This window comes from Natator depressus, chromosome 22 (genome assembly GCF_965152275.1).
Source record: "Natator depressus isolate rNatDep1 chromosome 22, rNatDep2.hap1, whole genome shotgun sequence".
Classification (NCBI taxonomy): domain Eukaryota; kingdom Metazoa; phylum Chordata; order Testudines; family Cheloniidae; genus Natator; species Natator depressus.
This window is the reverse complement of record NC_134255.1, coordinates 7190339-7215992: the sequence shown is the minus strand read 5'-3', so window position 1 is coordinate 7215992 and position 25654 is coordinate 7190339. Positions and strand designations below refer to the sequence as shown.

At 48.9% G+C, this 25654-nt stretch overlaps 1 protein-coding gene across 1 annotated transcript; it reads left to right on the top strand.

Annotated features, from left to right (window-relative positions):
* Window positions 1-4229: 4229 nt before the first annotated feature.
* On the top strand, window positions 4230-23913 carry LOC141975860 (uncharacterized). The gene is made up of 3 exons (XM_074936525.1): window positions 4230-4372; window positions 4537-4951; window positions 22364-23913. The coding sequence occupies exons 1-3, from the start codon at window positions 4230-4232 to the stop codon at window positions 22553-22555; spliced, it is 750 nt and encodes a 249-aa protein (XP_074792626.1). The 3' UTR covers window positions 22556-23913.
* Window positions 23914-25654: the final 1741 nt, after the last annotated feature.

Sequence of the window (25654 nt, the reverse complement as noted above, 5' to 3'; positions counted from 1 at the left end):
CTGTTTATAGGATCTTCAGGAGGTAGTTGCATTTTGCGCTGGATAAACCCATAATGGGTAACTGCATTATACATAGTGAGGGGCCGGCATCCAGTTTGACTGGGAAGGGACCATTTTTGCTATTGCTCGGCTAATGATTGGAAGGCCTTTTTGGGACATTCAGTCACCAATTTGATGACATCCGTTGTCCCTCTGCATGTAGCAGGGGAGACCACAAGCAGGTTATCGTCTCCTCCCCCAGGAGGAGGTTAGTCAGTATGAAATGGGCTTTGACCAGGTGGTTTTCTTATTTCCCTGGTACTTACGCAGCTGGTGCGTTGGGTTTTAAATTACAAAAAAATAAAACAGATCTGGCAAAGATCTCTGCCACAAGGCTTACGTAAAACTGACCATGGTTTGGCTGCTGGTGAGTGGAGTCCACTGCCCATCATGCTGATGAATGTCTCTCTCTCTCCCCCCCCCCCCCCATCTGTTCTTTCTTGTCTTAAGCTTAGACTATAAGCTCTTTGGGCGGGGGGGAGGGGAGAGAAGAGAAGAGCTGTCATTTTATTCAGTGTTTGTATGGCAGCTAACACAATGGGTCCTGGGCCATGACTTGGGCTCCTAGGTGTTATTATAAATAATAATAATAATAAATAAAGTATCAGTTTAGCCTTAAATATTTTTACTGGGGAAGGTACCTGTAACAGATAGGGCACTCACCATGACATGTAGCAGCTCGCTCACCAGCGCCTCCTGCTGGTTAGTCTGGGAATTAGCTCAATCTCCAGCCTCAGAACGCCCCCTGCTGGCCAGTGTCTCACCTGCCTCAGGCCCCATGTCCCTCCCAGACCCAGGGCCCCTTACTCTGGGGTTCTGCCCACTGCAGTGCCCCCACACACTAGGTCTCCCCTCCCAGGGGAAACCCCTAATCCCCTATACCCACCTTGTCTCAGTGGGTGCTGCCAGTCATCATCTAGCCCCCTCTCACTGGGGCAAACTGCAGTCTGTAATAGCCACTCACCATTGGCAAGGGGGTTGGACCAGCTGCTTCTACCTATTCCCAGGCTGCACTTCTGCAGCCCCAGTACCTTCTTGGGCCTTAAACAAGGCCTCAGCCTGGGGAGTTACCAGGCTGGAGCTCCCCAGCTCCTCTTGCCTTTTCCCAGCACTGCTTTGCTTCAGGAAGCCTTTTCTCCCAGGCAGCTAAGTCCTTCTCACTCCCCAGCTGGAGTAAGACTAACCTACTGCCTCCCTGAGCCCTTATATCCAGGCCAGCTGTGGCCACACCCAGTCAGGCCACAGCTGTGCCTGCTTCCCCAATCAGCCTACCCTTTTTTCCCAGGAGTGGGGTCACTGCCCCACGACGCTATCCCAAATGGCACAGCTAAATGCGAGATGGAACAAATGGTTTAATAGTTAGCACATCTTCTAAGGGACCTTTCCCAGACCAGAAGAAGAATTGTGTGTAGCTCGAAAGCTTCTCTCTCTCACCAACAGAAGTTGGTCCAGTAAAAGATGGTACCTCACCTACCTTGCCTCTCTGATATCCTGGGACCGACACAGCTACACTGCATGCATAACGCCACACAAGGAGGTTGGGGAGCAAACAGCCTCCATTATCACATTCAGATCCAGGGTTAGGCTACTCACTGAGGGTATGGGACAGCCTTGGTCAGTTTCGTCTCCCTTACTGGGGCGGAAAAGGGATTTGAAGAGGATCTGTGTGTCCTGAGAAGAGGCCTCATGCATACCTATTAGCCTAGTGGTTAGATAATGTATGGGGGCTGTGGTAGACTCTGGGTCAGTTCTTCCATTCTAGCCCATGAGAAGGGATTTGAATAGGGCTGTTTATCGTATCAAGTGAGTGCCACAGGGATATTTGGACGTTGGTTGCTCTTCATATATTCTTGAAGCTGTTCCACTTTCATCAAATAGTAATTGGGCAACAAAGAACATGAAGACCCCTCTGTCGTCCAGGGTTTTGGGTACGTGCCCAGGTTTCCAGTGGGTCTGGTTGAAATCCCTTTTCTTCTTAATGAGAAGGGAGTTCAACCCAAATCTCTTGCCTCTTAAGTGAATGTTCTAAGTGCTGAGGTATTCTGAGCTGATGGCTCCCTCTGTCTTTTCCGTTGAAGGAGGGTCACTTTCATTACATATTCGTTGGGCAAAAGGCATAGTAAACAGCTGGGTGTAGTTTAGCGGGTTGGGTCATGACCTATGATGTGGGAGAATGGGGTTCAAATCCCATTTCTTCTTGAAAAGAAGGGATCTGAACTTTGATGGTATCTCTCAAGTGAAAGGCCTAAGTGCTGGGCTAGGAGGTAGTTGGATGTGGGGGCTCTACACATCTTTTCTGTTTCTAGTCTTTTCTGTTGAAGGTAGGTCACTTTCAGTAAATATTACATGAGAACTGGGGCAGCAGATTTCTGTGGTTCCCTCTGTAGTCCTGTGGTTTGGCTACTTGCCCCAGAAGCAGTAAACTGTGGGTTCAAATCCCCTTTCTGTTTCTTGAAAAGGCATTGACAGCTTGATCTCTTACCTTGCAGGCGTTTCACTTTAACTACATATTAACTGGAGCAAAAGAAGCTCTCCAAGCCCTCTATGGTATGGGGGTTAGGGTGCTTGCTTGGCATATGAGTGCTCCCAGTTCAAAGCCTGGTTAGGTGAGAAGGGAGTGGTGCCTTAATCTCTTACCTCTTAAGCCTTCCACTTTATATATTAACCGGAGCAAGCTAAGCTCTTAAGTCCCTCTATGGTATGAGGGTTAGGGTGCTTGCTTGGCATATGAGTGTTCCTGGTTCAAAGCCCCCTTGGGTTGGGTGAGAAGGGAGTGGTGCCTTAATCTCTTACCTCTCAAGCTTTCCACTTTAACTATATATTAACTGGAGCAAGCTAAGCTCTTAAGTCCCTCTATGGTATGGGGGTTAGGGTGCTTGCTTGGATTGTGGGTGACCCTGGTTCAAATCCTGCTCAGTGAGACAGGAGGGCCTCTGGCAGGTGAGAGGAAAGTCCTCCTAGCTGAGCAAGAGGCCTGGCACAGGGCCTCTTGCTCTTTTTAGTAAAGAGGAGAATGCCCCTAAACAGTAAAACCCCCCTCTCACTCTTGTCCACCCTGATCAGGATACACGCCCAGGTTGTGGCAGACCCCAGGGCACTCCCCTGCTCTTTTGAGGGGTGTGAACTGGGGGCTGCCACCTCCTGGGGAGAGTCACTGGCAAGCGATCCCTGTCCGAATCCCCTCTCCGTCCCAAGAAGACAACGGCCTCTTGAGAAAGAGAGGGGCTTCGGACAAGGATGGCCCACCCAAAGGACGGTCACCTAGGAGGCAGGAAATCCCTGTGCAAATCCCTGCTGAACGGGCAGCTGGGGGATTTGAACCAGGATTTCCTACAACCCAGGCGAGTATCCTAACCACTGGACTAGAGAGTGAGGGTAGCTATGAGGCTGGCCCAGAGCGCATTTAACTAAAGTGGAACAGCTTCAACAGGCAAGAAGTCAGGCACCCCAAACACTATACCACCTGGGCGGTAGGTGAGCCCCCTTCAAATCCCTTCTCCTCACCAGGCAGAGGGGTTATGGACCTAAGAACGGTCAGACCACCGATCCAGCTCGCCCCGTAGCCTGTCTTCCGACAGTGGCCAATGCCAGACATTTCAAAGGCAGTGAACAGAAGGAGGCAAATATCAAGGGATCCGTCCTCTGTTGTCCACGCCCAGCATCTGGCAGTCAGAGGGTTTGGGTCTCCCAGGTCATGGGGCTGCATCGCTGCCCACCTTGGCTAATAGCCATTGATGGACCCAGCCTCCACAACCTTGCTAATGCTTTTTTGAACCCACGTATAGCGTTGGCCTTCACAACGTCAACGGGCAACAAGTCCTACACGGAGACAGCGTGCTGTGTGTGAAGTAGTGCTTTGAAAGCAGCTGCCTGTTAATTTCATCGGGTCACCCCGGAGTCTTGGGTTAGGTGAAGGGGTAAATAACACGTCCTTATTCACTTGCTCCACTCCATCACATCCCCCCCTGAGTCTTTGCTTTTCCAAGTTGAAATTGATACACGGTCCCCGGCATCACAGGTGAGGCCCTAACCACAAGGCTCAAGGTTACGCAAGGAGGCCCTTGTCTCTCCCCAGTCTCCTCTGTGGGGCATGAGCCAAGGATCCAACCCTCTCACAAGAAACAGGTCAGGCACCTGAGCCTGCCCCGGGCGGTGTAGTTAGGGCGAGGCAGTGGCCGTGTAGACCCCGCATGGCTGACATCGACCGGCGCTGCCGCTCATCTCGCAAGGCGCCCGCTGGCCGTGCACTCGGTGCAAGCGAGCGGGGTGCGGGCCTGCACAAGCCGGCTAAGCCCCGCAGCGGCTGCACGGCCAGGCGCTTCAGGACAGTTCCGTCTGTGGGGCAGCCTTGCCCTTTAAGGGTTTTTCCCCTCGGTCCTTCCCGTAAGGAGCCGCTTCTTGCGGCTGTGCCGGATGAGCGAGCCGGCCCCAAGGCTTTCCAGCGCAGCCCCGAGCTCCCGGCCCCTACCGCTCCCTCCCACGCCTTGCCCGCTTCAGCCCGGATTTTTTGCTTGCCTGCCGGGGGTGGGGGGTGCTGCGCTGGCTGGAAGCAGGCGGGGCGCCGCGGGAGGCTCCGGCGAGGCAGCGCCCAGCCCCCGCGCGCGGGTTTGCGGGGCAGCGAGCCGGGCTGCCGGCCCAGGCCCGCCTCGTGGGAAAACCCCGGGGCGGGCCGGGGTCGAGGTGCCTGGGCTGCTTCCCTCCGCCGGGCACCTTCCCCGCCTCCCCTGCGCCGGCTGCTCCGCGCCTCCTCTCCGCCGAGCCAGCCATGGACCCCCCCGCCAGCACGGCGCCCTACGCCCGCCTGCAGCTCCCCGACCTCGACTCCGTGCCCTCCTACAAGTACTGGGCCATCTGCAACATCCTGTGCTGCTGCCTGCCCCTGGGGCTGGTGGCGGTCTACTACTCGGGACAGGTAAGCCCCCCTCCTCCGGGGGGTCAGCCCCGCTCCCCAGGGACACTTGCCGCGGGCTCCGCTCTGGGGAGCGCCCAAAGGCTGGGGGGGGGGGGTCAGACAGGGACCGGAGCAAGCAGCCCTGGGCTTGGAGCCCTCCCTTCCCCTCCACCGGTTCCCTTTCTGCCTGCTGGCGCTGCAGACACTGCAGCGTCCCTCGCTGCCTTTGGGCTCTCGGGGCAAGGCCTCCCCTTTGTTTTCGTCTCCCTTGACTCGTGTGTCTGTGTGTGCAAAGGCAGCGTGCGCCTTTCTAAAGGCCCAGGGGACGTTGTAGTTCAGTGCATGGGGTTTTGGTTTTTGTTTTTGTTTTTTTTTAAATTGGTGTTTTCTTCCAAGCAAACTTTGCCGCCTCCCACCACGGTGCGCAGACTGTAATAATTACCCTTCCATGCCCCACAGCTGGCCTGCATCTTCAGTGGGTGGGGGAGAGGGCTCTGAGTTTGTGAATTCTTCCTCAGAACTGGGAGTGAGGGGGAAACTGTGTATTTATAATACTCTTGCGGCTGGAGGGCCAAGGGGAGTTGGGGGATGCAGTCCCCCGCCAAAACTCCATGGCTGGGGGGCACCAAGCTGCCTGAAACCCTTTAAGCCCTGTACATCAACACAGGCCCTCCTGCAGAGTGCAAGGAGTTGACTATGCACACGCCCCACTGACTGCCTGGCCTTGATACCCATGTAACTTGCCTCAACGAAAGTTTGTAGTGTGAATGTGGCCTCGGTCTCAGTGACTCACTTTGTATTTTTTACGGTCTCTGAAATTTCTCTCTTGTTGCGACTCTTCTGCATGTTTTCTTTTTGGGCCTCGTCTGGGAATCTCTGAACGAGGCTGTTCGTTTTGGTGAAACCGAGTGTGGTGAAATAATTGCGTATTCTGACAGATGGATGGTTTTATAACCCCCCGAGTGCCAAAAAACTGAGGGAAGGTTCAAATATTGCACCTTGAGCGGAGACGTGGAGGAGGGGTGGGAAATCTGATGCTGAAATGCCTCAGGCTTTCTTAGATGAGCAGTCCCAGGGTATGTAAGGTGGCCTCGCAGGTGCACATTGGAAAAGGCTGCAGGACGTTACCGTTATAGAACATGTGAGTTGCTCTGTGCAGATCTCTCTACGGCAGCTCCCCCTCCATTGAGACTGTGCTGCGTAGAGACCAGCTGGAGCATGTCTTGACAGAGACATTTTATGAGTAACTTCTGTGTGTGAGCAAATTTTGTATTCTTTGTGAATGAGATCCCTCATTCCTGACTCTGCCATCTGGGCTCTGGTTACCCAAAATCAGGGATGGGAACGAGCCATATCCCCCCCTCCAATTCTTAGTATGCCTTCTCAGGATATCCGTCCTCACCCCTGGGTTGTGTTTTTCATATGAGAAAACCTTTTCCTTCCTGGGTAGCAATCCTATGATTCAGTACTCCAGAGCCAGAGTCCTCTCTGTGCCCATCCCCTTATGGGGCAGGACTCTGTGTCCTCTGGTGCAATCCCTGGTTGCGTAATCCCTTGGCCCTGGGCCACTGTCTCTGACCTTGTGCATCAGAGCCAATTTGGCTGATGCAGATTGTGGAGCCCTGTGCAGAAGTCTTTCCCCTTTCCCGCTCTGACACGTTTCTCCCATTTCCTAGCATTGTGCAAGTGTTCTGAGCTGACCTGCTCTTTACAATGAGGAGGAGATGCTCCCACCTTCCTCCCAGCTCCTGTGGGCTAACAAAGCCTTCTGTTTGCCCAGGCAGCAGCCAGCAGGGCTGGGCTCTGCCCCAAGCTTGCCACATCACTTCTTTATGAAATCTCAATTGCAATGGCCCCAGATAGTCCTGAGCAATCTTTACTGGGGTCTGGGCTAAGGGCTCTGCAAATGGTTCTACCTTTGGGAGCTTTCACCCACGTCCATCTCCCTTCCAGCACTTGATGTGATTTCACCCCCTGGGGCCTTACTAGGGTATGGGCTAGGCCAGTGTCCTCCCACCCCTAAAATGTCTGCCCCTTAACTTGCATTGGGGATCGGGTTTTTCTGTTCCCGTGAGGAAGAGAACTTGTGTACAGATAGCCGAGTAAATTCAGCCATATGCCCGAAGTACAGGATGTGGAACTCCCTTCCCTCTCAAGGCTAAATACCCTAGTTAATGCCAGATCTTTGCCACTCAGGCTGGCTCTCCAGCTGGACGGGCCGTATGTTAACCAGCCGTGCAGCACGGCCAGTCCCCTGGCACCTGAAACCTGGGCAGCTTGCTCACTTGTGGCCTGTTCCCAGAGACTGGAGGGCTTTTAACTCTTTGTGAGTCATCTTGGGGCTGCTCCCTTTGCCCTTTTTAGGATTATCCATTTCTCCTCGCTGAGCTGCACCTGCCTATTTCCCCCCTCCTAGGTCCCATGCTTGGACCAGTCCCCCTTTGGGCTTCCTTTAAGGACCAGGCCTGGTATCCACATACTCGTCAGCCTGTGGCACAGAGGTCTTTTGGCTTCCTCGCCCTACCCACCTTGTAAGATTGTGGGGGGGACAGATCCTAAACCTGTTCCAACCTGACCATTTCATACTGCTCCCCTCAGGGAGAGCCTCCCCCTGCCTTTGCCCCATTTGCAGAGGTAATGTCGCAGCTGAGTCGCTACCACCTTCTAGTCCACCCCCCCAAGATCTTTTCTGATCAACTTGGGGAGTCAGTTCAAATTTAAGGATCAAGGCCACTTTAAATTGATCATAATCCTCCGAGACTGGCCTGGCCATTTGGCTGTAGGCTGCTATGGCTTTTTACCTCCAATAAGGGAGTGACAAAGCCGATCCGCAGGGGGAAACCCGACAGCCTGGCGCTCAGCACAGTGCTCTGATACATCCCATGATGAGAAGGCCTTTTCCCTGTCTTTTACATGTAAATGGAATAATGTATATCATTAACAATTTCCGAAGAAACCCCTTTGAATCCTGGAAGATGCTATCAGAACATATGAGCCGCTTTAGGATCCCACTTTAGTGTAGGAGAACATAGAGCATAGTCATGGGACTTCACTTTGTATCCCCTTTCCTCTGTGGTGTGGGTAGATGTGAACCTGTGATGCTTTTTGTTTTCTCTGTGTAGCCCTTTTAAACGCCTGTGTTCATTTTCTGCGTGCAGAGAGCAGCAGCTATTCTGTGCTCAGGGCAGATTGTCCACAGAGGGAGCTGCTTTCACGGCATCGAAGGGGGTGAGAGCCATCAGTATTCCCATTCTTAAACTGGGGCAACAAGTCAGCATCTGTTCTCCATGTGGAGTCAGCATGCTGTTTTCTATCTCCACTTACCGGATCGCCAATTTTTAAAAAGGGCTCTAGAGGTGATCCTGGCAATTACAGGCTAGTAAGCCTAACATCAGTACCAGCAAACTGGTTGAAATTATAGTAAAGAATTGTCAGGTACATAGATGAACACAATGTGTTGTGGAAGAGTCAGCACGGTTTTTGTAAAGGGAAATCATGCCTTACCAATCTACTAGAATTCTTTGAGGGGGTCAACAAGCACGTAGACAAGGGTGATATAGTGTATTTAGATTTTTCAGAAAGCCTTTGACGAGGTCCCTCACCAAAGGCTCTTAAGCAAAGTAAGCTGTCATGGGATAAAAGGGAAGGTCCTCTCATGGATCGGTAACTGGCTAAAAGATAGGAAACAAAGAGTAGGAATAAATAGTCAGTTTTTAGATTGCAGAGAGAAAAATAGTGGTGTCCCCCAGGGGTCTGTACTGGGCCCAGTCCTATTCAACATAGTCATAAATGATTTGGGAAAAGGGGTAAACAGTGAGGTGGTAAAATTTGCAGATGATACAAAACTACTCAAGATAGTTAAGTGCAAAGCAGACTGTGAAGAGTTACAAAGGGATCTCACAAAACTGGGTGACTGGGCAACAAAATGGCAGATGAAATTCAATGTTGATAAATGCGAAGTAATGCACATTGGAAAACATAATCCCAACTCTACATATAAAATGATGGGATCTAAATTAGCTGTTACCACTCAAGAAAGAGATCTTGGAGTCATTGTGGAGAGTTCTCTGAAAACATCCATTCAATGTGCAGTGCCAGACAAAAAAGCAAACAATGTTGGGAATCATTAAGAAAGGGATAGATAAGATAGAAAATATCATATTGCCTCTATATAAATCCATGGTATGCCCACATCTTGAATACTGCATGCTGATGGGGTCACCCCATCTCAAAAAAGATATGTGGGAAAAGGTACAGAAAAAGGCAACAAAAGTGATTAGGGGTGTGGACAGCTTTCATATGAGGAGAGATTAATAAGACTGGGACTTTTCAACTTGGAATAGAGATGACTGAGGAGGGGATATGATAGAGGTCTATAAAATCAAGATGGTGTGGAGAAAGTAAATGTGGTGTTTACTCCGTCTCATGACACAAGAACTAGGGGTCACCAAATGAAATGAATAGGCAGCAGGTTTAAAACAAACAAAAGGAAGTGTTTTTTCCACACAACGCACAATTTGTGGAACTCCTTGCCAGAGGATGTTGTTATAGTTTTGGCCTTCACGGGGTTTAAAAAAGAACTAGATAAGTTCATGGAGGATACATCCATCAATGGCTAGCCAGGATGGGCAGGGATGGTGTCCCTAGTCTCTGTTTGCCAGAAGCTGGGAGTGGGTGACAGGGGATGGATCACTTGATGATGACCTGGTCTGTTCATTCCCTCTGGGGCACCTGGCATTGGCCACTGGGTTGGATGGACCTTTGGTCTGACCCAGTCTGGCCATTATGTTCACTAGGTCTCTGGCTCCTCTGTTGCAATAAGGTCCCATTCGCACTGGCACTGCTGTTGTGTTGGCACTGTGCTTCCATGGTGCGGGCCCCGATGCTCCCCATTCATTGTTTTTTTTCTCCCTATGCTGGCGCTGCAGCTCCTGGTCAACAAGCCCTTTGGGGCTCCACTTCCACCCCCTGCAGGAGAAGTTCTCTCTCCTCCAGCTGCAGTTTCTATCACTCCAGGACCTACTGAATCATGCAACCCGGATGGGCTCAGTCACTGTTCTAGCTTCTTTCTCTCTCAGAAAATCTGGCCAAAATTACCTGACATTAATAACACTGAAGAATCTGCACCATTGTTATTGACTCAGGGAACCCTAGTATAGAAGGGTTGCTGCTGTTTTAAGCACTGTGTCAACTGAGCTGGCTCGAGTCTAATTATTAATAATTGTTTGTATTAGGGTAGTGCCTAACAGACCTAGTCATGAACCAGGGCCCCATTGTGCTTGGCGCTGGACAGACCCGGGGGGGAGTCCCAGGCCCCAAAAGCTTATAATTTAGGTCAGTGGCTTTCAACCTTTCCGGTCTACTGTACCCCTTTCAGGAGTCGGAATTTTGTCTTGCTGTGACTGGGGTCCCAGGGAGCCACACTGAAGTTCCTTAACTAGGGTGAACTGCAAAGAATGGGGCAGACAATCCCCAAAGCTGGTGGTCATTCCTGTACTTAAATCCACTAAACTAGCCTCAAAACAGCTTCTGGTTACCCAGAAGCCAAAACACAGTTCCCTTAAAGCAACCCAGCCTCAGGCCAACACCCAAGTCAAATATGATGAGGATTACTGAAAATCTTATTCATCATATAAAAAAGTTCTACCAATCCCAAAGGATCGGACACATTACCTCCCAGGTTAATGAATATTCCAGATTTTACCCGAGTCACGCTTACCGCCAATTCTTAGTAATTAAACTAGAATTTATTTATTTTTTTAAAAAGTGAGTATTGGTTAAAAGATCAGTATACATACAGACATGAGCACCATTCTGAGATCAGTTTTATAGTAGAGATGGTGAGCTTTGTAGTTTCAAAAAGTCCTTTCAGAGTTGGTCCAGAGGTTATAGTCCAATGTTCATATTTGCGCTGATCCAGGTGGGACCAGAGATCTCAGTCTTAGGACTCAAGCTTCCCCTGCATAAAGCATCAAGCAGATCTGAGATAAAAAGGATCGGGACCCAAGACACCTTAATACAGTTCAGGCCTTCCCTTGACAGCACAGAGTTCTTAGACCAACAATAGGCAATCATCAAGACTTTGAAGTGGACTTATTTCCTAAGCATCACTGGTAATTAACTAACAAGGCATTTGCCTGTTTTCCACCATTCACAGGTGATTGCTTTACATTTCAAAGAGAGATCAATACAGTGATATCACTATATTTACAGTTCATTTAAATGTTAAGATCTCCTTTTGATCTCTGGATTAACAGAATTCAGCATAGACAGTAACCGTTTGGTTACACTGTCAACCTCAAACAATATAAATAAATATAAATATATATAAATATAACCACACAAAAACACAAGCATCTAATAACATGTCCCTAGAGGTTGAGTTTGGGTTATTTATCCTGCAGGGTGCTTAATGCATTCTGGCCACGTCACATTTGCATACCCCATGTTTCACCTCACTTAAACTACTTGCTTACAAAATCGGACCTACAGAATACAAAACCATCCCAGCCCACTGTCACTGAACCATTGACTCTCTCATTTTAATCATTTATCAAATCAATTGGAATGTAAATATTGTACTCACAGGTCAGCACTCCATACCTAGAGCAGTATAAACAAGTCATTGTCTGTAGGAAATGTTAGTTTGTACTGACTTCGCTAGTGGTTTTTATGTAGCTCGTTGTAAAACAAGGCAGATCTTGAGCTGAGTGGATGTGCTCCCTGGAAGACCCCTGCATACCCCTGGTTGAGCACCACTGAGCTAGGTGAAGCAGTGTGTAAAATGGCAGCCTGCCTACCTCGGTGGGCTGGCACCTGTGATAAGCTGAATGTGTGCTAGGAATGGGGGTGGGGAGGCAAGACCTCTGCATAAACTTCCTGCAGCAGTTTGGTTTTAAACTGAGCGAGTATTGCCCAGGCCCTGTTTATTTCCAGGCGCCGTAAACCGTTAAAGACGTGCCTTTGGCCCCAAAATCAGGACTCCTCTGCCAAATCAAACTCTCCCCAGTGTCACAATAGCAAATGCCAGCAGCAGCCGAGCACTCAGCCAGACCTCTTTTCTCACAATGTACAAACAAGTTAATGAAAGGCTCCAAGTCATGGAGCGGAGACCTTGCCCACCCGTGCCGGTAATTCTGTGATTTCTACACAGGAAACAGGGCAGGGTAGCAGGAAGGAATCTGTATAACTCATTGCTATGGTTTTATTTTCGGGGGGAGGGGGGAGAGGAGAAACTCCCATTTCCACACAGCTCATGGTCTTAAGTCAAGTCATAACGCTTATGCCAGAGAGGCCCTAGTTTTCAGAGCTAAGACTGGACTCCCTCCAGGATGATGTTCAGACAATATAATCTTGCGCAAATTAGAGACCGCAGGTGACGTAATATCATTTATTGGACCAACTTCTGTTGGTGGGAGAGGGAAGATTTCAGGCCAGTTATTTCACCACTCTGGGCTATAACTTGCCACTGTGTAAAGCATTGCTCCCTTCCTAACCTCGTGACATTCCGTAGGGGTTAAAGTCACTGTTGAGGGTACAGCGCTCAGAGAAGCTTGGAAGGAAGGTGCTAGAGAATGGCAAAGATTGTTATCAGTGATGTTCTCAGAGGTGGAGGCTCTGTAATGACTTAGTGAGAGATTTGCCTAGACAATCAATCCCTTGAGCAACTGGCTGAATTGAGGATCTCATCTCGCCAAACACAGACCCAGCGCCCTCTCCTCCTCTTCCACCACGTACCTGGTGGAATCTGCTGTTGGTCTCCTGTCTGACTCGTGATCTAGACTGTCTGGAAGTGGTCAGGGATGAAATGGGCAAATGTGGACTGATCCGAACAAAATATAAAACTGTTGCCAAGCAGCACAGTGATCAGTTTTACACAGCGTCTTACAAATGTAACCCCCAAGGGCTTCAGATGAGGAAGCATGGCTTTGTTAAGGCACTGGGCTGGGACTCAGGAGATCTGGGTTCAGTTCTGGTTCTGCCACAGACTCCCTGGGTCACCTCAGGCAAGTCGCTAGGGACTAGATTAAAAAAGGTATCCTGCCACCCAGTGGAATTCAGAGCCCCCAATTAGGCGCCCAGGCTTCACATGCATTGTAGGGGAGAGTTAGGCCCCTAAGAGAGGGATTCTCAAAAGCCAGCACTCTGAACAGGGAGCTGCCTAAGCCAGCCAGGAGTGAAATGCAGAGGAAAGGAGTGGGGCTTAGGGTCCAATCCACAGAGGGTCTTAGGTGCCTAACTCCCATGGATCTGGGCCTCTAGGTACCTGACAACAGGCTAGAGGGAGGTGTCTAACCTCCATGGGGATTCTCAGCCATGAACTCTCTCCTGGAATTAGCTTTCTCAACCAGGTCATCCATTTTTCCAGGGGATGGGGGGAGGACCCCAATACAGCCAATAGCCCGGGGCAGAGCACTCCCCTGGGATGTGGGAGTCCTGTTTTCAAATCCGAGATCTACCTTATCTGGAGCAGAAACTTGAACCTAGGTCTCACACCTCCCAGGAAAATACCCATCCCACCCAGCTGTTGGGTATTGTGGGGGTGGGTGTCTCAATCTCTGTGGTTGACACTGTTTCACTTTGTATTCAGTGAGCGAGACAGTAGCTTGGTGATTGGGGCACTTGGGTATTACAGGGATGCACATCTGCCTCCAAAATTCCTACCCTGCTTGCCCCGGCTGTCTTTTTGTGTGGGTATGCTCAGCTCACCCACCCAGGTGAGATCGCTAGGGGAATGCTTTGCTTGAGAATCCCTTCAGGGCTTAGGCATGAGCAAGGGCTCGAAGCAGCTCCTGAGCGTCCTCATGCCTACCAGTGGAAACACAGGGGACGCTAGGCTCCTAGAGGAGTAAGCAGCAGCTGAGCAGAGATTTTGTGTGTGTCAGAGGGGCCTAAATGTTGGGTTTTAAGTCCCTTTGTGAATCTAGCACTTAACAGATCTGTCCTTCACTTCCCCACCTGTAAACTGCAAATACTTCCCTACCTCCTGTCAGATACTGGGGTGCGCTACACAAGTCCTTAGATGAGCAAAGACAGTAGATTTGGCCTCAGAGGAAGGTAAGGGCTTGAATATCCCTTCATATGCCCCTGAATGGCTGGCCCTCACAGAGACCCCCTAATGGGACAGGAAACAATCAGTAAGCTCCTCACCCCAAAGAGCAAATCTGCACTGAGTAATGGTATCCATTTCAGCCAACTCCTGTGGGGTTTGGTGTTTGAGCAGTGCCCTAAGGCACTGGAAAATCTTCACCCTAATGCAGCTTGTTCAATGTCATTGACCATAAGGTTAATGGGAGCTCTTTAAAGGACATATAGTTGTATCCCTATTGCGTACACCAAACATGCAGCTGCAGGGCATCTTTTTACAATAGTGAAGAACCTCGTGGGCGTGGTGCACAAAACAAAGATCAGTTTCAATTGAGGATGACCCCTTCATTACAGACCTCTCCTCTGTCCATCCTGGGTTTCATATCTAGGCTCTGATCCTGCTGAGCACCTCCAAGTCGCAGTGACTTTGACTTGAGCACTTTGAGACCCTGGCAACAGGCAGCAATTTCATGTCTCAGCCCAGTTTATTACTGTGAAACTAATAATCCGTGACAGTCACTGAGCTTGAGAACTTGCTAGCACTGTTGTACGGACACTTAATTATAGACTCCTTATTTACCTTAGTTTTCCCTTTTCATGCATCTTGCTCTGATTCTGTGCTTAAGGAAACCACACAAAGCTGCTGCTTACATCTTTCCCTATTCTGCTCTGTATTTAAGCCATCTGCTCAATTGCTTTTCCCCATCTGTTTGATTACCTGTATCTTGGATTTATCTTAATGGCAATGAATTACTTCCCTGTGTTTATTACATCTACTATTATCTTCTGCAGTGATGTTTCTGGGGTTGATCTAGAGCAGTGCTGAATACCAACATCTCCCCCTGACTTCAGTAGGAGTTACAGGTGGTCAGCCCTGTTGGGAACAAGCAGAGAGATTGGAAGCCTTGTGTGACTTGATTTTCATGGACATAAATCAATGCTAGTTTAGTTTTCAATAATGATTGTGCTGTAGCATTTCCTTGCATGACTAGGCACATGGTGCACCAGAGAAGGTATTGGGCTGAGAATCAGGACACCTAGTGGCAGAATCAGCAGCAGTACCTCAGTTTGTGTTTGGCCTTGGTTTTGTCATCTGTAAAGTGGGGACAACGCTGCTTTACCTGCCGGAGTACCACACTTGGAGATGGAAGCATGAAAAGTGCAAAGCTTTAGAATAGGGGATGTTTTACTGGAAAAGCCTGTAATCCACTAGTTTTAAAGATCTGTCTCTGAATGATAGAGCAACTCCACAACACACCCAGAATGCATTTGTGCAATCAGTCAGATTTCTCACTTACTGGAACAAATGGGCCAAATTCACCCAGGCATAATTTGGCCCAGTGAGTTCAACTTTTGCTGCTGATTTTTGAATGCAACACATTTTAGTCTTGCTCTTGGTGTAGTGCTTGTTCTGTTAATCCACCACTTACCTCTCCATCAACACTTGCATTAGGCGGGTTCTTTTTACCTGTTTAGCTGGGTTTGAAAAATCAGAGGGCAAGGGCTATCAGTTTCTGCAGAATCTAAGCTTTAAAAAAAACCCAGAAAATCTGTCCCTTCTTGCTGTTCAGGAAGCTTTCTGATTGGTAATGGTGTGTGTGAACCAATGCAGTATTGTCATCCTGAGTCTGCAGCTCAGAGTTCTCTCAAGCTGCCCATAGTGAAAACTAACCCACTTCTTGTCAGTTTTCACCTCTGCTGTTTAGAAGCCTGTGGTCAGGGTGAAAGTGACAAGCATCAATTTAGGCAGGAGGGCCCAAAAGGGGAGACTGCAGGAGGGATAGAATAGCAGACACACCCTGCTCAAGAGCTAGAAAGCTGAGGGAGGGGTGGAGCTATGCAAGCGCACCCAGTGCAGCAGCCAGGAGGCTGGAGAAAAGGTAGAATAGCACCCCTTCCTTCCTCAGCCACCCAAGACACCCTGCTGTGGGAGTGGAGGAGGAAGAGATTGCTCCCCTTCCCTTCTAGCTGCCAGAGCCGCTTAGGGGGTTTGAAATCTGAAGCGCCCTACTAGGTGGAGAATTATATGAAACAAGGGAACCCCCGAACAAAGGTCCTGGAAGAGCAGCCTTGGAGAAATCCCAGCTCCATCCGCTCTCCCAGCAGTGACTTGTCAGGGGCTTCTCACCTGAGAATTGACATGGACCACCCCTCCCCCCAAAACTGCTGGTGACAGGCTTAGTTCCCCAGCTACTAGGGTCTGGAAATTCCAGGCTGCTGAAATGAAATTCTCTCTGAAGGAAAAGGAGTACTTGTGGCACATGCTAGAGCTGTTAGATGGAACACAGCAGCAATCATAATTAACCTGGTGCTCTACAATTTATGGGTGGCTTTCTTCTAATCTACTCAATCTGATGGCCCATTACATTTATGCAGCATATTGCACCAAGGTCTGCTTTAGCATACCAAGTAGTATATCTTAGCACTTGGTTTATCCTTGCTTCTCAGACCTCATCTAAACCTTTATCTTGAAGGAGAAACTGAATGGCTAAGTTCTCACAGCCCCAGGGAGTATAAAAGGCAGACAGCCTTTAATGTCCTTAAAAAACCAGTTCGAGGGCATGGCGTGGTATCAACTTATGTTCTGTCTACAGCAGGGGTGGGCAAACTTTTTGGCCTGAGGGCCACATCAGGGTTGCAAAACTTTATGGAGGACCGGGTAGGGAAGGCTGTGCCTCCCCAAACAGCCTGGACCCTGCCCCCCTCAGAACCCCTGACCCATTCAACCCCCCCTGCTCCTTGTCCCCTGACCCCTTATCATGCTGCTCAGAGCAGCAGGCCAGAGCGCTGGCGGGGAGACAGCAGGGAAGGGGCTGGGGGGGAAGCCTCCCTGGCCAGGAGCTCCTGAGCTGGGCAGGATGGTCCTGCGGGCTGGAGGTGGCCCACCTCTGATCTACAGACTTGGCTGAACTTGATACTACTTTTAAAAAAAATAATTTTGACATATACCAGTTTGTTGGTCGCTGTTGCCCAAAATTATGGATTAAGGATTTCCACCCCTCCCCTGATGTTTAAATTTTCACAAGTGCAGGCATTTGAGGATGGAGGCAGATGACAGTAGGTGTTGATTCAGAAACACAAACTGAACATCACATGTCCAAATATACAAACGCAAGTTCTCAAGCAGCATTTCTCACTTAGACTAGCTGTAAATTCCAATTATCAATGGAAATTTGTTTCCCCCCTGTGTTTGAACAGAGAAATCACCTTTTACTGGTTACAAATCTAATCCTCCTTCCAAGTTTAACTCACTGTAACACAAAAGTGGGCACACCATTTTCACTGATTCAGCTTAGTTCTGTGGCTGGACATTTTCAAGGGCTGAGTGATGACTTTGACACAAACATTCAGATCTCATGCTTTGAGGTGGATCACCCAAGGGAGCGGGAGAGAAGTCTCCCCCCTACCCCTTTATCTGCTGGGATTTGAACATGCAAGGCTGTGCACAGTCTGTTGGGGAGCAAGGCAGGCAATTCTCCCACCTGTTTAATACGGCTGAGTTGGCTACTCTAGAGGTAGGGTTTCCTCAACTGGACCATTGCTCTATCTACTCTGAAAGATCTTTGGACAAAGTCTACCCCCTCTACATTTTTAACCATTGCACAAGCAACAGGTGAGTCAGTCATCTTAGGGGGTTTCTAGAGAGGCAGAAGCTGGAAAGTTCAGATCTAACCTATCCCAGGATTTGGGGAAGTTTTAGTTCTGGGTTTAGCACATCACTCAATCCCTTTGCAGAAGTGTAACACAACCATGACTGGATACTGAAAGGGCATTTATTCTAGGTTTAACAACAAAGCAATTGTGCCAGCTTAATTCATTCAAGTAACTAGCTACACATTCACAAAAGGAGGAAGGATTCAAGTAATAATGAAGGTACAGTTCCTCCTAACAAAGAGCCAAGCTGGGCCTAGTAAAACTTTAAGTGGCCTGTCTTTTCTCTCTCTCATATTGGAGTAGCTACATAGATGACTGACTGTTCACACCACTTTACCAGGACAACATAAAGGCTGAAATCTCTCCTGGGCACACTGATCTTTAACAGTGCCCTTTTAAAAAGCAGATGGATACATTTTTTGTATTTCATCTGACTGACACAATGGTGCCTCTAGACAAAGCTTTATTAGGCTTTCAGCTCCCATAGCAACAAAAAAAAAAAAAATTTTCTCAAATTTAAGGTGTACTTGTGTGAATTTTCCAATCTGCCTGATCTGAAACCTCCCCCCCCCCCCCCCCCATTAACTAGTCTTGTGGTGGAGGTGGCTAATTTGGGGAGTGAGACTCAGAACTTAGCCCCTCTGGCTTCTTGTCCCACTGACGGGCTGCGCAGCCCTGTCTACACTTGAAACCCTGAGGCACCTACGCTGACATGAGCAGAACAGCAAGGAGTGCAGCACACTGACAGTCGCAGCTGGTTAAGTTAGTCGCTCAGCTCATGACCTATGTACTTCATTTGCTTAGGGATTACGTGAAGACAGTAAGTCTCCCATCAACACCACACACACAGATTACTAAGAGTGAAGACTTCCTACAGCAGGGCTGCAAAGTAAATAGACTTTAAAACCTTGTTTTACAGGTATAGTCATCTTGCCCTGAACTAAGCAATATGAAACCCTTTAGAGCCATACTTTCACACAGCCCCTGGTTTTCAACTCTGATTTAACTGTACAGTGAGAGGGTAACATTAAGAATCAAGACAATGGCAGCAGCGACTAATAGGATTCTTAAATCATTACTATCACCTCAGTGCAAGTAATACCCCCCGTCTTGAACTCATGTTCAACTCCTCACTTAGCTCAAGATGGTCATGTTCATGTGGAAGTGGGTTGGGTGGCTGTCAGGAACTTGCTCAGCCCCAATGAAGGAGTCAAGGTGTTAGATGCTCCTATTCCACCCTGTAGTTAGTATAGGGGCACCAAAGATGATGATGCTTCAATCTGTTCTCTTCGTAAGGGATGTGGCTGTGAGAAATCTCTTAAGCTTCTCCTTGGGCATGAGCAGGTTGCCATACAGCCTTGAATATCGTGCCCTGTATTTCCTTACCCAGAGTAGTGGCGAAGTCTAGGTATAGCCTTGTTTCAGACAGGCTCCAAGTACGCCCACTGATGCATGTGACTTTTCTTGGTGCATTCCTGGAGCCCTAGTGTCCAGAATAAGAAACATTTACAAGTCTAATTTAGACAAGAGACAACTCAACACTCCTCCTCCCCTCCCCCCCCCCCATTGCCATGTATGACCCACAATCAGGGGAGAAAGTTGTAAAAGCAAAGCAATGTCAAAATAACCCCTCTCTCATACAGCAGTTGAATTCAACTCTTGTATCTTCCTATCATTTTAGTAGGATGCTGGACCCAATGCGTCCCCTCTAAAATAAAGATGACTGGGGATCCACCCTAATTTACTATTTTACATTCGATATGCCAGCATGAACAGCACTCCCATGCATGGCAGGAGAGCCCCTTGCCCTCTGCTGACCCCTTAAATAAAGAGGTGCCCATCAGAGGGCTACATGGTGATGATGCTGGGGAAAGCCTGCTCATGCCGTTGGGGACGTTCCCTAGTGCCTATGGGGAGGTGTCGTTTCCATGGTCTGCACCTCCTTGGAGTAGCGCCACTCATGTAAGGCAAAGTCAGCCCGGCAGCTGCCAGGTTATTACCCAGGGCTTCATGGTGGGAATCCTGTTGCAGTAATATTGTGATACTCAGATAGCTGCTGATGGGATGCATTAGTAGTTACACTCTGCTCTGGCTCCCACCCAGGAGTCTCTGATGTTAGATTTTAAGGCAGTGGCCATTTAAAAGGGGCAGCTGGACGACAAAAGGAAAGCTAGATCAATCCAAACCCTGGGGATGTTCAGATCCAGAGCTGAACTTCATAGTCCCTCTGTTTCAAAACCTTCCTGGTTTCAAGCGCAGACTGTTCACAGCCAAAGTAACCATACGTAGTTGATCCTAACCTAGACTAGATTTGAAGCAAGGGCCTAGAGGGGAAGGCCAGGCCTTTATCCCATTCTGATGCCTTGTACAGTCCAGTCACTCCACATGCTTGAGTCCGAAAAAAATCTGATTTGATGTTGCTGTTTCTGACCCCATGCGCTTATGGGCAGGCAGCTTGTGTGGCTGGGGGTGGGGAATCTGGCAGGAGCTGGCTAACTGGGACCTGTGAATGGAGGAATGGGGAATAGGAAGGAAAACTGATTTTAAAATCAGATTAAAAGCATCATCTCAGCCAGCCCCTTCCTTGGGATTCACTGCTTTGGGCAGTTTTTCTCAACAGCTTTTCCTGTTCTCCTCCCAGCTCAGAGTGGATGTCAGCTCTGCTGTAAGCAGCAAAAACTTTCTAAACCCACGCTGAGTTCAGTGGCTTCTGCCTAACCCATAAAGCTTTCAAAACCAGGAAGCAACAGGGCTTAAAATACAGAATCGCTAAATAGACACTGGGGCATTTTAGTTTGTGTATTAAATGCAAGGAGACCCTTTAAAAAAAGGTTAATTTTTAAAAAAATTCTCATTTGTTGGCCACTATAGCTCACTACCCTGCTTGTGATGTTCCGGACCTTGGCCAGGTCTATGAAGGTCTCAGCTGTACAAATGTAAACTAGTGTCAACACACTGCGTGGTATGAAACAAGAGTGAACTGCATTGGTGCAGCACGTGTATGCTAGGGGTTTGCATTAGTTGCCCTGGTGGCTTCGACACGAATGTAGACAAGTTCTAAGACCCTAATCCAGAAGAGCACTTAAACACGAGTATATACTCCTTGTGGAAGCCCATGGGACTTCAGTGACGCTCCTGTGCTTTGCTGGATTGGGGTGTGACTGGCTGAAGGAGAGTTTCATGGAAACTTCAGCAGGTCTGAACAAGTTTCATTCGTTCCACTGTGTGTTAGAATGCTTTGAAGGAAAAACAACTCACCTCCAGGAGGGGGCGGGTCACTCCAAAGGTGAAACATGTTGACTGACTAGAGTTGGGGGAGTCTTGCACAGCTGCTTCCTGGGCCGGCAAACCCTTCTCACCAGCACTAAAAATATTAAAATGTATGCAGGGAAACAGTCAGGTAACCAATGTACAGGAGGATGACGTAGACCAGATAAGAGACTTCTTTCAGTTAGATGGTTCATTCATCAAGGTTGTTGCTCAACCTGGCTGTACTGGTGACTCTGGTCACTGCTGGCTTATTTCAACAAAACTCTGTTGCAAATAGCTTTCTAGACAGAGTGGGGGGATGTTATTCCTCTGTTAGAAGTAAGGAACAGTACCAAGTTTCCCTTCCCCACATCATTGTGGGAGTGGGTCATACCACCAAGAGCTAGAGCAGTGGCTCTCACCCTTTCCAGACTACTGTACCCCTTTCAGGAGTCTGATTTATCTTGCATACCCCCAAGTTTCACCTCCCTTAAACTACTTGCTTACAAAATCAGACATCAGAATACAAAAGTGTCCCCGCACACTGGTACTGACAGATTGCTTCCTCTCATTTTTACCACATAATTATAAAATAAATCAGTGTATATAAATATTGTACTTACATTTGTGTGCAGTATAAACAAGTCATTGTCTGTATGAAATTTTAGTTTGCACTGACTTCGATTGTCAGTGTAAAACTAGGCAAATATCTAGATGGGTTGCTGTACCCCTGGAAGACCTCAGCGTACCCCCCCAGGGTTACACGTACCCTGGTTGAGAACCACTAAGCTAGATGATCTCAGTATCTTTGAGAAGCTGAGACTTTTGATCCCCTGATAGAATCTAGTTGCAACACAAATGAGTTAAAGGGAAGAGATTTAATCTAAATTCCTTCCCCCCCCCCCCCCCCGACTCTGATACTTGGATCATCTTGCCCCAGGAGGGAAAGCTGACCTACCGAACCATGAAGCACCCCTGTCTCCAGGCATGAGTGCAGCAGACTGCTGCATGGCCTTGGACAAGTCAGTCAAGCCTAAATGTTCAGGAACAGCCACGGATTGTCTGCCCAGCGCGATACCTACAGACTCGTTTTAGGGGTGCAGAGAGCACCCAACAGCTCTCCTAGGAACTCAGCACCTCTGAAGCCAAAGGGGGTTACAAGTTGAGTGCCTGAAAACTGACCTTAGCTTTGATGGTCCAGATTCTGCTCTCATTTTTGTTGGTGTAAAGCCAGAGTAACTCCAGTGAAATCAGTGGAGCGACTTTAGATTTATAACCGAGCAGAATCTGGTCTGGTTTCTCTTTTACCTGCCTGTCAAACAGATCTCGTATTTTACCTGTTGTAGGGGAAGCCAGTTCATTAGGTACAAGACCTGTAAACACTGGGGATTGAAAGCAGTTTACAAAATGTCATCACTAATTAGCCCATGCCTCTGTCCCCAGGTGGAGGAGTGTCTAGCACGCAGAGATATCGCAGGAGCAAAGGCTGCCTCGGACACCGCAAGAACCATCAACATCCTCGCTGTGGTGGTCGGGTTGGCATGCATTGGTGCGACCATATTCTTTATGATCCAGAGAGCTGAGCTGATCAAAGCAGCACAACCAACCCAGTTTCCCTTCTACAATTTAGGCTGAGGCCATGGTGCTGCCCCCCCCCCCCCCCCGAGGCTTGGGGAGATGAAACCACAATTGCAAAAATTTGTGTTTGAATTCTGCTCTGTTTGGGTTCTCGCTCTTCCTTACTCTGCTGGTAGCCAGTAAGTTTCCTCTGCAGCTGGTGCTGCCGTAAGTGTGTTTGCAGATTTTATGCCCCCAAGATCATCGTCAAGCTGACAGCTGCAGAAATTGAATTGGGAATCCTTGTCTCAGCCTTCACCGCAACCCATGGGTATAATTCTCATGGCACTAACTCCTTTCTCACTAGGCTGGGAAGAAATCAAGAAAAAGGCACTGAAATCTTTCCAGGCCCCACAGATAGACTTGCTGCTAATGCCAACGTTCTTTAATAAAGCACCACCTGGGAGCAGGGGCTGCATTGGGCATGGGGGGAGCTTGCAGGGGTGATCAGCCCCCCCACAGCAGCCGCTGCTAGTCAGCCACCCAGGGCTGAAGACAGAGCGGAAAGAGCAGTGGCTGGGCGCCCAGCTCTGAAGGCAGCGCCACCACCCGCAGTGGCGGGGGGGCCAGAGAGCAGCTCCTGTCCCTGTGTCCTCGCCCATCAGGGCACACTGTCCAGGGCAGGTGGAGGGTCCGGGGCTGCCCGTTCTGGCCCACGTTCCTGGGCCCTGCCCCCCGTGGTTGCTGCTCCGGGCTCTTGGCCCCAGAGCCAGGTCCCCCTGCCTGGTGGCTGTTACTGGCTACAAGCAGTTGAAGGGCAGCAGGGAGCTGAGGAGCAGTTACAGCCTGGGCAGGGCCTGGGAGGAGGTGGGGCCAGAATTTAGGAGGACATGGGGCGGGGCCCTAGAGAGCCAGGGGCACAGCCCAATTTTCTGTCTAGCCCACCTCCATACCCCCACCCCTTTCCTGGCTCAGGCCGGCACCACCCTGCCCAAGAGCAAGGAAGGGACCTCATTCTGCTCCCACACAGGAGCTAGAGTAAGGCTCTTCCATTCTCCTCCGCTCAAATTCTTCCAGGCTTATACAGAAAGATAAGTCTTGGCTCCAGCAATGATCCCTGGTGGCCACATTCATCCCCAGTCTCCCCACAACACAGCCTTCACTGGCCCTAGCTAGCACCTGTCCTAGCAAGCTGTGTGCTTCTTATTTTAAAGAGGTTACTAAGTGCCTGGTCTCTGAGACCACTGCCATTTCCCCACTAGCTCCAGGAGAGGACTGTAGATGATTACTGGTTTCAGAGTAGCAGCTGATGCATCCGATGAAGTGAGCTGTAACTCACGAAAGCTTATGCTCAAATAAATGGGTTAGTCTCTAAGGTGCCACACGTCCTCCTTTTTTTTTTTCAGATGATTACTGTCAGGGCTAATCAATATAATCACTTAAAGTTTTGTATCAACTCTTGTTATAACTGTAACCGATCGGGCTAAAAACACGTCTGCTTTACTTTGGCTGTGACACCGCCACTTTGTATGATCAGTTTCATAGTTGCTGCTCCTTGTGGCCTTTTGCCCACCCCCACCAAAGCAAAAGATTGGGAAGGGATCTTTTATGAAAGCCCAGAAATTGATAGGGGAGCTCAAAGGCAGAGAGGGAGGGAACCTTGAACTACTTCAAATTCTTTGGAGTAGATTTCACTTTGTCTGTTCAACACCGCACCTTGCCCTTCACAAGAGCTGAGGGAGAGTTCAGAAGCACAGGGAGCAGAGACAAAGAATAGGAGAATGGATTTTACACTGTGCCTGTATACCTGGGCTTTTAATGTGCTTGCCATTTAATGTGTACTGTTTAAAGGAGGGGGCTCACCTGTAAACAGCTTATTCCACTGTTTAAGAGTTTACAAAAATGTAAATAAATGCTTCTGATACTAAAGGGCACTGTCTCTAGTTTTTAGTATGTGATATCTCTCCTGTGTGTTTAAAACTATTCAAAATAGGTTAATGCTGGTGAAAAGTACCAGACAGACAGCCCTAAAAAGAAACAGACAGACAGATACTGCAGGGCTGTGCAGCATTAGAAGCTCTAGGCCACCAGCATGACCTGGCTTGAGCTCCCTTTTCTGCTGGGAGTGAAAAATTTCATTCCCCATGGTCATGGAGTTGATTAGAGCAGGGTACGACATGCTTTTTAAATGTCAGGTTATCAAAAAATAAACTCAAACTGATTCCCTCCCCCCCACCCCCCCGTTTTGACACAGGGAATTTCTCTCACAAACACTTGTTTAGTCAAGCCATTTCCCAGTGGAATCTGTAATTGTAAACCCTCCAACTCACTTTTTGTAGGCTAGCCAACAACCATCAGCTGGTAGCCACTTTGCATCCCTTCCAACATGGGCTGGACTTGAACCAGTCAGAGGCAAAAGGCTCACAATCTCACGTGGTCACCGGTTCTGTTGCTGCCTATACCCAGAGGTGATTGAATGCTGGTTAACTTACTCAGCAAGGAGACTTGGTGCGTATCTTCCTCAATGGTGCTGAGTCCAGGTCCAGGTGACAGAGCCACGCAGATGTTGATGACGATGGCTGGAATCGACGTCACTGTGAAGATAAGAGAGGAAAGGCTCAAGTATCTCTTTCTAGAGTTCTTCTCTCCTCAAAAAAAGATAATGCAATTCCTCCTGGCCCAAACCTCCTCTACCCACTCAGTAGATTTCAGCTAAGTCTGGGTCAGAGAGAGACAAAGCAGGTGGGGTAATAGCTTGTATTAGACCAACTTCTGTTGGTGAAAGAGACGAGCTTTCCAGCACCACAGAGCTCTTCTCCAGGCAGCTCAAAAGCTTGTCTCTTTCCCCACAGAAGCTGGTCCAGTAAAAGCTATTACTTCCCCTACCTTGTCTCTGTGATATCCTGGGATCAACACTGCAAACAAGTTTAGATCTAAAATTCTTCAGAGTCCAGGGTGCTGGTAGCAGAGTTCAGCACCTCACTGCAGGAAAAAGAGGCCCAGCACACACTGTCTTCTCCAAGACCTGGCAAACTTGTACCAGCGTTGGGCTGTTTAGGGCACTGCATTCAGCTGCCTTTCTGGTCACAGGCTTACAGCTGTGTTGCAAAATATATACAGGTCTTGGCTGACTAAGTGATGGGTGGAATAGCCCATCCCCTCATTCTTTTGTCCACT

Coding starts and splice junctions, on each gene's coding strand:
- LOC141975860 (XM_074936525.1), top strand. CDS start 4,230: ATGGCTGACATCGACCGGCGCTGCCGCTCATCTCGCAAGGCGCCCGCT. Junction 4,373..4,536: donor AGGCGCTTCAGGACAGTTCC/GTCTGTGGGGCA, acceptor TGCCCGCTTCAG/CCCGGATTTTTTGCTTGCCT. Junction 4,952..22,363: donor CGGTCTACTACTCGGGACAG/GTAAGCCCCCCT, acceptor CTCTGTCCCCAG/GTGGAGGAGTGTCTAGCACG.